The following is a 14,790-nucleotide window of genomic DNA, read 5'->3' as shown; positions in this document are numbered from 1 at the left end:
AGCTATCTCCCTGAAAAATGTTTTGGTGTACCAACCCTCATGGGCCGGGCACAGGCACTGTATTAAATACCCAAATGGGGCACATCAGAGCAACCTATACCACAACTGCTCTTATTAATCCACTGCAGAACTCAGAAGGCTGAACTTTTGGAGAAGTGAAGTAGCTCACAAAAGGTCTCACAAGGAATAAGGCCAAGGACACATTTCCCTTCCAGAATTTGGGATTTTGGTCTATAGGCTATGCCTACATGGAAAAGACACTGTGTATACGCATGCCTGTGCACATGTGCACGTGTACATGCACACACACACACACACGTGGATGCACACACCCACACCAACATTCACACTCACATGTGCACATTTGTGAACAGACAATAGAACAAAATTAGCTGCACTCTTGTCACCCAAAGGCACCCCCATGCACACTCTGGAGCAGGCCATTTCACATATATAAAATTACGCTGTTCTGGAACAAACACGAAATCATGTGCTGGCTCTGCTTTTGGAGACTCTTGTTTCCACCTAGCAGTAGCCGAGCTCCTCTCTCTGAGCATGGCTCCTGGAGGCTGAGTGATAGTCCCTCATGGGGCTGCTCCACTTCCTACTCTAGTTTTAAGAGGTGAGATGTAGTATACACCAATGCACACAGTCCTTGTGGACCGACCCACAGTGCCTGCGGTGGCAACCTGAGGGTGAGGGGCTGGACAGTGAGGGGCTGCCTGCGCCAGGCTCTCTTTGTTCCACTGATGTTTACAGTTACGGTTTGGGTCTGAAATGTCCCTCAAAACCTTATGTGTTGAAGGCTTAGTTCCCAATGAAACAGTGTTCAGAGCTGGGGGCCCTGGGAGGTGACCAGACCATGAGGTTCTGATCTCCTGATCTCACTCCTGAATGAATCGACTGGGACACGTACTCCTGGGGGTTCTTTTCCCCAGCTGCCTTATGTGTTTATGGGTTGAAAGGAAAGAGTTTTTTTCACTTTGGTACGGAGGATTGAGCCCAGGGCTTTTACAGCAATTAAATCCCCAGCACTTTAACTTTTCTTTAAAAAAAGTGTTTATAGCTATGGTTTGAGGCAGGGTTTCACTAAGTCACCAAGTTGCCCAGGCTGGGCTCAAACTTGTGATCCTTCCTCCTTGGCCTCCTAGAGCACTGGGATTACAGGCACAGGCCACCACAGCTAACCAAAAGAGTGATTTTAAAAGGCAGATTGTACCTTGAGACTAGAAGGGGGAAATCTGAGTGTGATCCCCAAGAATGTGGGACTGGCTATGCCTCAGGTGAAAAGATCAGCCCTGAAAGAGAACCACGGATGGCTTTATGAGAGCACAGGAAGGGAACTGGACAGCGGGCTGGACTCAGCATATAGGAAGGCGCCAAGTACCATGCTGCAAGAGTCTCCATCTGCCATTCCCTGGTTTGCTTGTTTCGCTTAGTAAGCAGAAGACAGTCTTGGGAAGAAGGAATGGTACTGGTTAGGAGACCCAGTAGGTGGCTGCAAACTACTGAGGTGGTTTTTGCTGGGGAAGGAAGGAGGAAGTTACAAGGATCAAGCATGAGAATGAGGATGTTAGTTTCTCAAAGAAGAAAAAGTACAGAGATATTTAGGGCACTGTGAGGGTTCTCGCGAGGCAGCTGCTGCTAATGGGATACAAAGCATGGTGCTCACTGCTTCCAGGAGAGGCTTAACGTGAGCCACGGTGTTGCGGTGCAGTCCATGGTCAGCTGCTCCAGGGAAGGAGCACCATGGTGGATGGTCATGATGGAGGGGGGCTCCTCGCTTCACGGTGGCCAGGAAACACAGCGGGGAACAGTGCCAGAGAGGAAGGGGCCAGGACCTCATGGAGGCCCCAAAGTCCTACCTCAGGACCTCCCTAGTCTGCCCAGCAGTGTGCTTTACCCATCCGTGGGGCAGCTTCCAAGCCTATCAGGGTGACAGACTACCTGCACTGTCAGGAACACAGTTTACTGCAGTAAAGTTACCAATATGTGTTATGTTGAGCTGTGGGGGACTCAGGTCAACAATTTCTGACATTGTCAGTTAAATAGAAGACCCATTGCTATTGTGGGCTACTGGACTTTTTTGGAATATTTTGCTGAGTTTACACACCTATAATATTCAAATAACAGAACTTAGCAAAAAAAAGGGTATACTGATGAATGTCCATTTTGTATCTGTGTATTCAAAGTGGTTAGGATAGATATATAGTTGCATTCTCTTAATGAATAGAATGATTTGTTCTAATGGTGTTTGTAAATAGGATGTCAAGTCCGCATTTTGTACAGCAATTAACCACTACGAAGTATGTATGCAGTGTGTTAATTATTGAAACTGTCCTAGCGATTTGATTTGAAACTGTCTCATTGCTATTTGTTTATCAATAAAATTATGAAAAAAAAGTTACCAATATGTACTTCTTAATGCTTGCGTTAGAATAATACATACAAGTGGAGCTTCTTGTAGATTTAGACTTTGGAATAACCATAAAGCAGTGAGACCCACATATTTAAAAAACCTCATTAAGACTAAAATCTCAAATTATATTCTACTCATTTGGAATAATGGTTCAAAATCACTTTGTAAAATGTTCAAATTGGAAAGTGGGGCAGCTCGCATGAAATTATAAACTCTGCTCAGCTCCTCAGCTCACACATACTTTATGTTTGTTTTTTTCCCATTTTTTGTTTTGTTTTGTCTTCCATGCTGGATTCTTCCTATCCTTCCCAGGCTGGTCTCGAATTCTTGGCCTCAGTCCTCCCATCTCAGCCTCAATGTTCGTACAATGAATGAGAAGTTGGTCAACTAATTTCAAATATTAAAATCATGTTTTGAGAGACAAAATGTGGTCATAAATAAGCATCAATTAAATGTCCATGCTGAGGATGCGCAACCAGAGCTCATCAGGACACTGCGGACACTGCGGACAACCAGGGCATGTGGTGGCTGATTATTCAGCAGCACAGACCATGATCTGGGTAGCCCCCTTGCGTGCCATACAGTGCCACTGAGGGAGAGTTCCGAACATCTTCCTCAAATCATGGACAGAGTCTGAGCCAAGCACCCAGAGAATGTGTGACTTAAGTCACAAGGCAACAAGAGGTGAGGGATGCAGATGGCTGAGCACCGTCATGGGGGTGGAGAGGCCACTCCAAGGGCATTTTGTACTGTCATCACAGAGGGTAACAGAAACGTGACAACATGAGCCGGGTGCTGAAGGCCATGCCTGTACTCCCAACTACTCGGGAAACTGAAGCAGGAGAAATGCGTGATCCTGAGTTTGACACCAGCCTGGGCAACAGAGCAAGGCCCAGTCTCTTTAAAACCAAAAACCAGCCGAGCAAACAAGCAAAAGAAATGAGATAATGTTATTAAAAAGATAGAAAAATCTAGAACTTTACTTTTGAATTTTAAAATTTGAAGACTATCAATCTATCATCTATATCTAATCTGTATCTGTCTTTACCTACTTTCCATATATATATTTATGTATCACCTATATCTTTTACTTATATGCCAACTTTTATCTATATATCTGTCATCGACATCATCTGCATTTTTTTTTTTTTTTTTTTTTGTATTTTAGGGAAGGGTCTACGGGGTGTTCAGGTTCTCACTACTAGATCAGACTCACAGTGATCCTCCTGTTTGCAGCCTCCTAAAAGCTGGGATTACAGGCATGCGCCAGCACGCCCAGTCTCAATTGCCATCCCAGTGCACCCCAGGGACAGGGCTTTCATAGTCATCTGTATTTTTCTACTTTTTTTTTTCGGAACTGGGATTGAACTCAGGCCCTTGTGCTTGCCAGGGAAGCTCTTATTCCACTGAGCCATCTCCCCAGCCCCTCATCTGTATTTTTCTATCATCTGTCTCTACTTTCATCTACCTACCCTCTATATTTAATATCTATCTGTCTGTCTATCTATCTATCTATCTATCTATCTATCTATCTATCTATCTGCCATCTATGTGGCATATCTATCCTATCTATCATCTATATCAGCTATCTCTCTATCTATTTATGTATCTAATCATATGTATTCTATCTATCTATCTATCTATCTATCTATCTATCTATCTATCTATTTAATCTATCATCTATATCTGCCATCTAGCTAGCATATCTATCATATCAATCAATCAATCATCCATATCTGCCATCAATCTAGCATATCTATTCTATCTATCTATTGATCTATCGATCTACCTATCTAATCCAAATCTAACAGATGAATGCTCTGACCAAACAAAACCAAACCTAACGAGGCAGCTCCATTACCAGGTCCTTAAGTATGCCATGAAGTCCACGTGGACAACATACATTAGGCTCTCCGTATCTACGTGCAGAAGAGAAAGGAGCGGGAGGAAAAGTGTTTGAGTCTAACAAAGGAACACTTGTTAGACTGAGCTGACCTCCTGAGCCACAGAGCACTGCAGCATCAGAGCGAGGCATGGTGTGGGGCTCAGCACACAGGTCCCCCAGGTCCCAGGCGACTTTCGTTTTGTGCAAGTGGACTGATCATCCTTAAAGAACAGTGCGGCATAGTGACCCCAGTTAGCAAGGACCGTTATGTTCCTGAAAATTGCTAAGCATATTTTGAGTGTCTTCTCCATACACAAAAAGATAAATACATCAAACAGTGCATGTTTCTTTGGCTAAATGCAGCCATCCCACAATGACTACACAGTTCAAAACACGTTATATGTGACAAATACATGTATGTTCATTTTCTTTTTTTATATGTTAATTTTCAATGAAAATAAATATTTAAAAAATACTAAACAGCACCTAGTGACAGAGTTTAACCCACCAGTGAGCCGTGTTGTCGCACTGCCTCTTAGCAGGCACGGCCAGAAGGGCCCGTCACGGACCTTGCCGCGCTGAGTTTCAGCTATGCAGGGTTGCGCTTTTCTCATGCTCCTCAGATATGGTTTCTGACATCCTCTCTTTCTGCCTCAGTCAGTCGCTTCTCTCCAGTGTGACTCAGGTTTTGATACCCTTGTAGTGTGTTCCTACAGAAACTTCATATAGAACTAATTTGCATAATCCCCTCTGTATTTCTGGTAATAGGACTTTTTTGTTCATTTATTGATTTACTTTCTTTTGGCAGAAGTACTCCTATCACCGAATGCATCACTTATCACAGGTTCTGCTAAAGACAACGTCATGGTTTTTAAACTAATACAGTCTAACCTGAATTCTCAGAATTTCCATTCACACTGAGAACGGTCACTGCTCTACAGCGAAGCAGTTACAAGAGGTCTGGTTCACAATTTGCCTCTCTATCAGAAACGGCTAGTTTTAACTTCATTTACCTTATTAAATTTCTATGAAATACTGGTGGAAAGGCCTAGGTTATTTTAAAGAACATGGAGAAGAAAGAGAATTTTCCTTTGATGGACAAGAGAGAAACAGAACCACTGTTTGCTCCGGTGGGAAGCGGCTCTTCTTCCTAATCACAACACTGAAGGGTTCAGAGGAAAAAGATTCTTCTTTCTAAATAATCGTCACTTAATATCTGGTAGATTAGTTTACATTTTAGTTTTTGCAAAAATCCCAGGAGTATCAATCAATTAGATCCTTCATTAATCTAGCTATTTTTTTCAAAGGAGAAATAAGTATACTAAATCAAATGTGCTTATCATGAAGAAAGTATATCTTATTTAAGTTAAACTCAAGGTTTTTAACAGAAAAGCTAGCGGCAGAGTAGCACATCGACCTTGGCCTTACCCTTTAATTTCAAGGCTTCTAATACCTTTGAATCGGCTGTCACATCACTCACTAGCTTGACTTCAATATTTTGTGACGTCAGCAGGAGCAACTTTTCAAAAAGACGTTGACCCTGGGAAAAAACGTTCAAAGACAGAGAAAATCAGAAGGTGTAAATGTTTTCTATTTTAGAAGGAAAACGTTAACTCAATGAATATTAAAACCATTCATTCCATTTGTAACAGGCAAGACTTTAACTTTCAGCAACTGGTGTTCACACGTTTATGAAATTCCTTCAAAAGAGTTTATATAAATGCAGAAGGCGCACAGCAGAGATAGCATTGGCTTTTTGAGAGTTACGCACTCCAGCAATCACGGTCACGATGGTTTCAGGGCTACGGGCAAATCCACCTTTTACTTTTTTCCCGTCATCACCTACACAGAGGTAGTCCAAAAGAGTAAGTAGAAGGAGCTGGCGAGATAGCTCAGTGGCATGAGCACCTGCCTCACAAGCACAAGAGGTGGAGTTTGATCACCCAGTACCACAAAATAAATAAATAAATAAATAAACAAAATAGTAAGTAGCTTCACTTTGACCCAGAAAGAGCCAGTGTCCAGCTTGTTTCCAGGTTGCAAATTATGATTCTTAATCTCACTAACCTCAAAGTTGCTTTCTCTGCAAGATGTGGATGATTATTAATACTTGCTTTAAAAGGTTTTATGAGATTAAAGGACTTAGTTACAAACCTCTTTTGAGTGTTAGCTATTATGGGGGAATTACAGATAATAATTATGGTTAATAATCAATGATTTATCAGAATTCATTCTCATTGAAGTGTTGTTTTACTGTATCTAACTAATGTTCTGGCTAAAAATAACTGAAATAGCGAAGTAAGAATGAAGAGCTTTCTGATGAAATTTCACAAGTATATAAATTTTATAAGTTTTTAATAAATTATATAAGTTTCACTCTCAAAGAGATTTTTTTTTATTTTTTATTTAAAAGAGAATAAAAAACATTAAAAGCCAAACAATTTCAAAACAAGATGACAGGAAATCAACACTGGCTATTACGTTGCATATTGTTATCTTCAAAGTAGTTTCAGATTATCAGATATAAGCACATAGAATTGGTCAAAAAATTAAGCCAGGGGCTGGGGAGATGGCTCAGTGGAATAAGCGCTTCCCTGGCAAGAGCAAGGGTTGGAGTTCAATCCCCGGGTCTCACTACTAGATTGGACTCTTAGTGGTTCTCCTGTTTTTAGCCTCCCAAATGCTGGGATTACAGGCGCACGCCACCACACCTAGTCTTAATCACCATCTCGACGCACCCTGGGGGGCAGGGCTGGCATGGCACACAGGGGATTGAATCCCCACAGTTGCGCTTTGCTTAAGTAAGCGCTTTAGTCATTATTCTTTAAAATAAAGCAATAGAAATTGGTAGTAAACTTATCTTAGCTATTATATCAAATGTGCTTATTATGAAGAAATTATGTTGTTTAGATATATATAAATTATATATTATATATTAAAGTATATATATATATATATATAACATGTATATATATAAAATTTGTACCCTCCTCCTCTGCTTCCTCCTTTTCCTAGTATTTACTTTCCGTTTCACAATATCTACTGTACTTTTCGGATTTTATTTACTCCTTCAGTTTCTTACACCAGGGAGACAATATGATGTCTACATATGTGGGTCTGATTTATTTCACTTATGAGTAAAGTCTCTAGTTGGATCCACTGGAGCTCCAGTGGTGCAACTGGTTAGTGCGTGGTACTTACACTGGATCCATTTACCTATAAAACCCTTTATAACTGAGTAATACCCCATTGTATAAAAATACCACATCCTTTTTATCCATCCTCAGTTGATGAGCATTTGGTTTGTTTCCAAGATTTGGCTTTGACAAATTGTATTGATGTAAATAGGGACACACATACATCACTGGTATGATGTTTTCAGTTCTTCTGGAAAAAGACCCAGGAGGAGAATAGCTGAGTGGAATGGGACTGCAAATTCCAGTGCTTTGAAGAATCTCCACACTGATTTCCACAGTGGTTGTCCCAGTCTGCACTCCCACTGACAGTGGACAAGGGTTCCTCTTCCCCATATCCCATCCAGCGTTTGCTACTGGTTGATTTCTTGATGACAACCATGCTCTCTGGGGTGAGATGGAATCTCAGTGTTGTTTTAATTCTTCAAATGATCAATGATATTGAAAATTTTTTTCATATATTTATTATATTTATTTGCCATTTGTATTTCTTCATCTGAAAAGTGTATATTCATTTCAGATGCCCATTTTTTTTAACTGGGTCTTTGAATTTGGGGGGGGGGACCTGATTTTAATTCTTTATATGTTCTAGATGGAAGTCCTTTGTGAAGGAGACTTTCATGAATGGTAGCTCTGCACACACTATCTTATCTCCAGGAAGGGACTGCAATATTACCCTACTTAATTTCCCATCTGTGCTTTTATTGAGTCCCTCTCTTCATTCATCATAAAAGGAAAATAGCCTTCCTTCATTGATTTTTTTTTTTTTTTTTTTTTTTTTTTTTTTTTGCTATTAGACCATAAACACAAACACCTTCCAGGACTAGATAGGTCACAGAAGTTGGCCCTTAATGGCTCCCATGGACAAAGTCTTATCTTACTTTGATAAAAATGGCTTGCTGATAAGGATTATTTATGAAGGATTAGTTGACTAGGAAGACAGAATGGAAGAAATGCAGATGCAAGCAGTGAGTCCTGCAGTTCAGCTTTAGGAAAGTGAAAAGCCAGTGACTGAGAGCCGAAAGCTATGGAGTATCAGGAGGAGGGAGCCCCCGTGCCAAAGTCCATGAAGCTGGGGTGCTTGAGGCCAGAGCTTGAGCCGCACCCTTCATGGACATCATGTTAGCAGAAACTAAGACTGCTGGGTGTGGGGCTCACCACGGGCAACCAAGGCACTCTGTATCCCAGAGCCTGGAGGCAGCCTCACTCTGAGCCAGGCATTCCAGTGGGAGAGCACCTGACAGACCCACACCATCTCCCAGAAAGAAGCAGGTGTGGGCAGGGGGAAAGGAAGAGACCCAAGACATACAGAGAAACAGAAAAAGGACAGACAAGAACAGGGCTGCAGGGGACTGGAGAGATGGCTCAGTGGAATAAGCGCTTCCCTGGCAAGCGCAAGGGTCTGAGTTCAATCCCCGGTTCCGCCAAAAAAAAAAAAAAAAAAAAAAAGAAAAGAACAGGGCTGCAGCTGCTTTGGTGATTTCAGCATCAGTGTGAATTGTGAATTTTACAGTGATTAGTGAGAGGGGAGGGCGTGGGCAGCGAGAGTCCTGGGCTTTCGCTCCATCTCGTGGCGCTCTGGGCTCCACACCCCTGCAGCCCATTAGTCAGCTCTGGCCTCCTTCCTGCAGGCCAGCTTGTTCCTGTCACACTTGCCTTCGGTGATGTGTGCACAGCCCAGACATCACATTCTCAGAGAAGCTGCTTGCGTAGCTCCCACCCACACAGACGGACACCTCGCGCGTCTAGGAAGACCTACGGGGCCAGCTTTGCTAAACCAATTCACTTGGTTTTGCTCTTATGTGCTGATAACTTATACCAAGAAATCTCTAAAAATTTAATCCTCATGCTCACTAGAGTGAACTCGGGCTTGGCAGAACTCCTGTAGTGGGGCTCGAGGTGAAACTTCATTAAGTCTCCCATGCTCTGCGTGCCATCTGCTGTTCAGTCACTTTCGCTATGACATTCAGAACGTAATAACTTCCGAAGGTATTAAACACCTGCCCCCCACAGACCTGGGTGAAGGCTTAGTGCTTTGCGAGTTAAGCTCACTCATCAGTTTTTAATAAAGCACTAGCAAAAGCTCCTTGGCTTTTAAACACCAGCAATTTAAAATCTTACCCATTCTGGTGAAAAACATTAGCCAACATCTCAACTGTGAAGAAGTCATCTCAAAGACAGTGGCTCCGGCATGCTGACCTACTTTAAGCCACATTTCTAGGATCCTGCAGGAGACCTTAGGATGTACAGTCTGGCCCCGGGGAGGAAGGGGTGCCCTGAGGATAGAGACCCAGCTCAGCCTTTGGGGACTTCACAGAGGCTGCCTAAGGTCTTAGAGACTTGGGTAAGCCCGTGTGAGAAAACGAACATTTTCCTCTGCCTGAGTGCACCTCCTGGTTCACTGGCAGCGCCCACGAATCAAACTGATAAAAGACAGACGATGAGAGAACGTCAAATTCAAATGAAGCACACATATACACGCGCATGAATGACAGCCCAGGAGGAAGTGAGGCTCCTGGAGGTGACTGGATGACAGAGGCTTCTTACCGGCTAAGGCTGAACAGTGAAAAGGGATTCAGGCCTCGAGATGGCAGAGTGGGGTGGGGGGAGGGAAGACCTAAATCCAGGAGAAGTTGACAAGACTCCTGAGGACAGAGACACACTTACGGTAGAGAGACACACTGAGAGGCCCGATCTGGGAGATAACTGAGTATAAAGAAACTCCTACAGTTCTCTGGCCCAAAATAAGTGAGCTACCAAGAGAAACAGACTTGAACTATGTGCAACACTAGGGTGCCGTATCATACACTAACATTCGAGCCCAAGAAGATCTACACTTATATTTCAGAATATAAGAATGAGAAAAAGAATGAGAAAAAGAAGTCTTTATAGATACACAGACTTACAAAGATATTTTTATTTATTTATTTGATACAGGGTCTCACTATGCAGTAGTGATTCTCCTGTCTCAGGGCTTCCATATCCCACATAAAGAAAAGATTTCAGGAAATACTAACCAGACAGTGAGTATTAACACCAGCAGAGAGGGAGACAGAGAGAGGAAATGCATGACGGGAAACATCGTATGTCTAAGTGCTTGACACACTTGCTAACTAAGGAGTTTCAATAAAAGGCACCCATTCTAGGAGGTCTCCCAAGAATCTAGACTGGGGAGCCCCAGGGGATCCTACTGCTCCAAAGGAGCTGAGATCTGGTTCTTGAGTGAGCTGAAAGAGTCTTACTCTTTACAATATTAAAACATAGCTATAACTGTAACACACACACAGCGTACCTCTTGCATTAAATTTTCATAAGGGGAAGAGAAGATTAAGAAAATAAAAACAGTCCTTGAAAGGCTCCTAAGTAAGGTGATACATAATGAGAAACGTTTGAGGGACATTTGCTAGAACCTACAAGGTAAATGATTTCTGTAGAAAGATAAAAGGAGGATTTATCAGCAGGAGATGGCAAAAATGGGCACATTATCACACAATGGAGCAATTACAAAGCCACAACATGAGTGAACTTGATGAGCTTCAAGCGGCAGAGCAGCTAACATAGAAAACAAATCCTAACAGAAATACAATGAAAGCCGTGCCACAGGCCAGGTGTAGCGGCCCACGCAAGTAACCTCAGCGCTGTGCACACCTGAGGCCTAAGGTAAGCCCACCCTGGGCAATGCATGGATTTAGCACGGCCCTATCTCAAAATTGAAAAAAATAAAGAGCGCTGAAGATGTAGCTTAGTGCAAAGGATCTAGGTTCAATTTCTAGCCCTTAAAGGAAAGAAAGTAAAGAGTAGCATAATATAATACTTCAGATTGGAAGATTTAAAAGAAAATAAATGAATACATATGAAAAGCAAATAACATTATCATTACAATTGATTGTGAATACACATCTTATATTCATCATTCTATGCATTAAGGCTTCACAGGAACATGATCATGAACTATTCGTGAAAGCGTGTCTTGTAACTCAGGTGAAGAAGCCTGAGGGATTATGACAGTCTTTATGTTCACTCTCTGCTCATGTCTGCCGAAAGTGAGAAACAGAACTTGAATACGTCAGTCATACAGAAAGCTGACCTACTTGTAAATTGAACAACTCTCTCTTAGATTATCCTCATACTTGAGAGAAAAGAATGAATGTGCGCATTCTCTAGAAACCTATGAAAAGAATAAACGCGTGTATTCTGTGGAACGCTATGCATAGGTTAGCACTTCATAGCAAATCCATGAAATGAAACAGGGTCTGTTGTCAGAGAGAAGCTGATAACCATAAATGCGTACAGTACTATAAAAGAAAATATTATGGATAGGTACATAGGAAAATTTAATATTGGATCCCAAAATGTTAGGCACAAAATTTTTTTTATCAATAACAAAGACCATGTTTTAATTCAATTTGTAAAGGATAAGATGGTTTCATCTGGAACAAATGGAAGGGCCCCTTTAATATACTACCTGTACAAGTATGCTTCTAGCTTAATGAATATAAAGCTTCCAAGAAAAATATAGGTAATTACATGTACAGTCTTAGACCCAGAGCAATCTGAGCCAAGTTGTAAGAGGCCAAATGAGGGTCCCCAGAGATACCAGGATTTAATCTCTGGAGCTTGCCAATGCGTTAGCATATTTGGAAATAGGATCTTTGCAGATGTGGATAAATAAAGGCCTTTGACCTGGCAGAGTGTCCTTGGTAACCTGGGGGTAAGCCCAAATGCAGTCTCTGTAACTCAAATTATTGTAAGAAAGAAACAGAAAAGGGCTTGCCACAGCTAGAGGAGAGGCCAACGCCAACATGGGTCGGAGAGACTTGAACACGCCGCCCAGAAGCTGCAGGGGTGGCAGCAAGGCCCCGGTGCAGACCCTCCGGAAACTGAAGGAGGCCAGGAGTGGATTTTTCTCTACTGCATCTGGAAGGATTGCAGTCCCCTGAAATCCAATTTGAAGCCCAGTGGAACCAATTCCAGACTTCTGCCCTCCAGAACTGTGAGAAGATATGATTTGATTGCCTTAAAATACCAAGCCTGTGATAATTTGTTACAATGGCCACACACAACACACAACAACCAATACACAAGCTAAATATGTGGAAGCAACAATGAAAATACAGGCAAAATTTTAAAAATACATACAGTAAATGACACCACAAAGTTAATGAAGAAGCAATACACTTGTGACAAATACTTGTTATGCAAATGAGAGATGAGGTGTTAATAAATACACTCTATAAAATATATTCCAAATTAATAAGGTCAATCATCTAAGAAATGGCAGGGCAGAGGACACACATCCAACAGCATATGCAGCTCAGGCTGTGTGGTCAGGGGGGTGCGGGGCACGCCTTTCTGCTCCAGGAGATTGAAAGAAAGGGAGCATCAACATTTACTTTGTGTGATTTAGGGAAAAGATACTCTTACGTATTTCTTCCTTCTACCCACATCTTGCACCTAAAAATCTGTCCCAAGAAACAGAGGCATGATCTGTGTGCTTGTGTGCTTGTGTGTGGGGGTGTGTGAGATTATATGCACATGGCAAAATGCACAAAGGTTCATCTTGGATATGTTGCTCTCCCACTTGCGTGTGCTGCTGCCCACAATGCGGAGCTCAGTGGTGTAGCTGGGGTCTCCTGAGCCAGGCCCTGAGTTCACCCCGCAGCACTGGCCCCTCCAGCTATTTTCACTCTAAAAGAACACTTTGCCTGCAAGCTGAAGAATGCCTGGCGCAGGGCTCCATAAGGAACCAGAAGGCTGGCACACAGTTCCCTGAGAGACAATGTGAGCTGAGATAGCACAGTACTCATGGCAAGGCCAAAAACTAATGGGAAGGAATTGGGGGTGACAGTGGAGCTGGGGCTGATGACCCGATCTGCAGCAGCATCCAGGAACTGCCGGTGGAACTACGGACTTCTCTATCCCAAGCCACGAGGTTGTGACCACTGCATCTCTTCTCAAAAGACCTGAGATCACGGGTCAGTCAGAGTTCAGACAGAGCTCAGACAGTGCCACAGGCCCTGCTTCTTAGTTACGAGGACCCATTTTATAAATTTGATTTATTTGGTACAGGGTCTCCAGGGTCTTATTGTGCAGCTCAGACTCATAGTGATCCTCTTGTCTCAGCCTCCCTAGCACTGGGATTACAGGTATGCACCACCATGCCCAGTTTTGTTGGTTGACATGGTATGCCCGGGGCTCTAGGCCCATACAACATGCGGTACTGGGGAGCGAACCCAGGTCCTTGCACTTGCCAGGCAGGTGCCTAGACCGCTGAGCTATCTCCCCAGCTCAGCACCCAGTTTTTGGCTGTGAGTGAGAGGATTACCTACTTGGTACCAGCAGAGTGTGTGCACTGGAGGGGGCAGGCTGCCCATGCACTCATGAGCAACAGGCTCCACTGCACTGCGGGATTTAATTATTCAGAACCGTTAATCATCAAGGCCCTGCCTAATGATGGTTATCTCAATTATGCTTCCCAAGAGCAAGAACACAGCCATCCTTGTCAAGGGCAGATGAAGAGAGATGCCTAAACTCATCATGCCAGTAATGGGCCAGGAAATAACAAGGAATTAGTATCAGGATCGGCATGTTGATAACAGGGTCCTAGCAGCCAGAGTCCTACAGAAGCTACTGGGGCAGCTCCAGGCTCCACTCTACCCATGAGGGGTCAGCAGCTGTTGCCTGGGCACTGCCACTCATGGATGCCTGGAAGGCCAGGGCATCCCCACCCTTTGCTGCAGAGGTGTAGCTGGAAACAGGAAGACAGGACTTGCCACGTGCAGTGGCTCTGCCACACCCACTTGTTCCGAGCGGGGCGGGGGGCTGTACACGAACCAGAGGCAGAAGAATCCTTCAAATCTGCCCCCTGGAGATGACTCCTCCCCAGACTCTAACTCAGCGTGTCCCACATGCTCCCTCGAATTCAAGGTCCTAAGAAAAGCAGCGCGGGCGCCTGGGCCCTCCACATTCACCTCTGGGAACCACTTCCCAACTAACGAGTAAAAAAATTGTTTTGCACAAAAATATTTACTGAAACAGCACTTTTAGGAGAAAGGAAAACAAAGAAGGGACAGTAGCAGTGTGTGACAACAGAAATGCCTACATGGAGCCCATCTGGTGGGACCACCTCATTGCCTATTATGCAGTGAATGAAAAATTGCTTACCAGTATTTCTAATAAAATGAAACACATTTATGTCATAATAGGGAATTCAAAATTAAGCTATACATTTCTTTATATAATATAAGCATATGAATCTAAATTACTCATGTCATATCAAACTGTCCACAACT

General features: G+C 43.0%; 1 protein-coding gene across 3 annotated transcripts in view; it reads right to left on the bottom strand.

Moving 5' to 3' along the window:
* Pld5 (phospholipase D family member 5) overlaps positions 1–14,790 on the bottom strand; it is a 427,280-nt gene that overhangs the window by 137,184 nt on the left and 275,306 nt on the right. For 2 of the 3 annotated variants that reach the window (XM_023710314.1, XM_004626838.2), the window contains exon 4: positions 5,733–5,844. In XM_023710314.1, coding sequence (XP_023566082.1) covers positions 5,733–5,844 — 112 coding nt within the window. Of the gene's footprint in view, positions 1–5,732; positions 5,845–14,790 lie in introns of those variants that run through there. The other variant, XM_023710315.1, reaches the window with a different exon arrangement.

The sequence above is a fragment of the Octodon degus genome, unplaced genomic scaffold (assembly GCF_000260255.1).
Source record: "Octodon degus isolate 3935 unplaced genomic scaffold, OctDeg1.0 scaffold00017, whole genome shotgun sequence".
NCBI classification, from domain to species: Eukaryota; Metazoa; Chordata; class Mammalia; order Rodentia; family Octodontidae; genus Octodon; species Octodon degus.
This window is presented reverse-complemented; position numbering and strand designations above follow the sequence as displayed.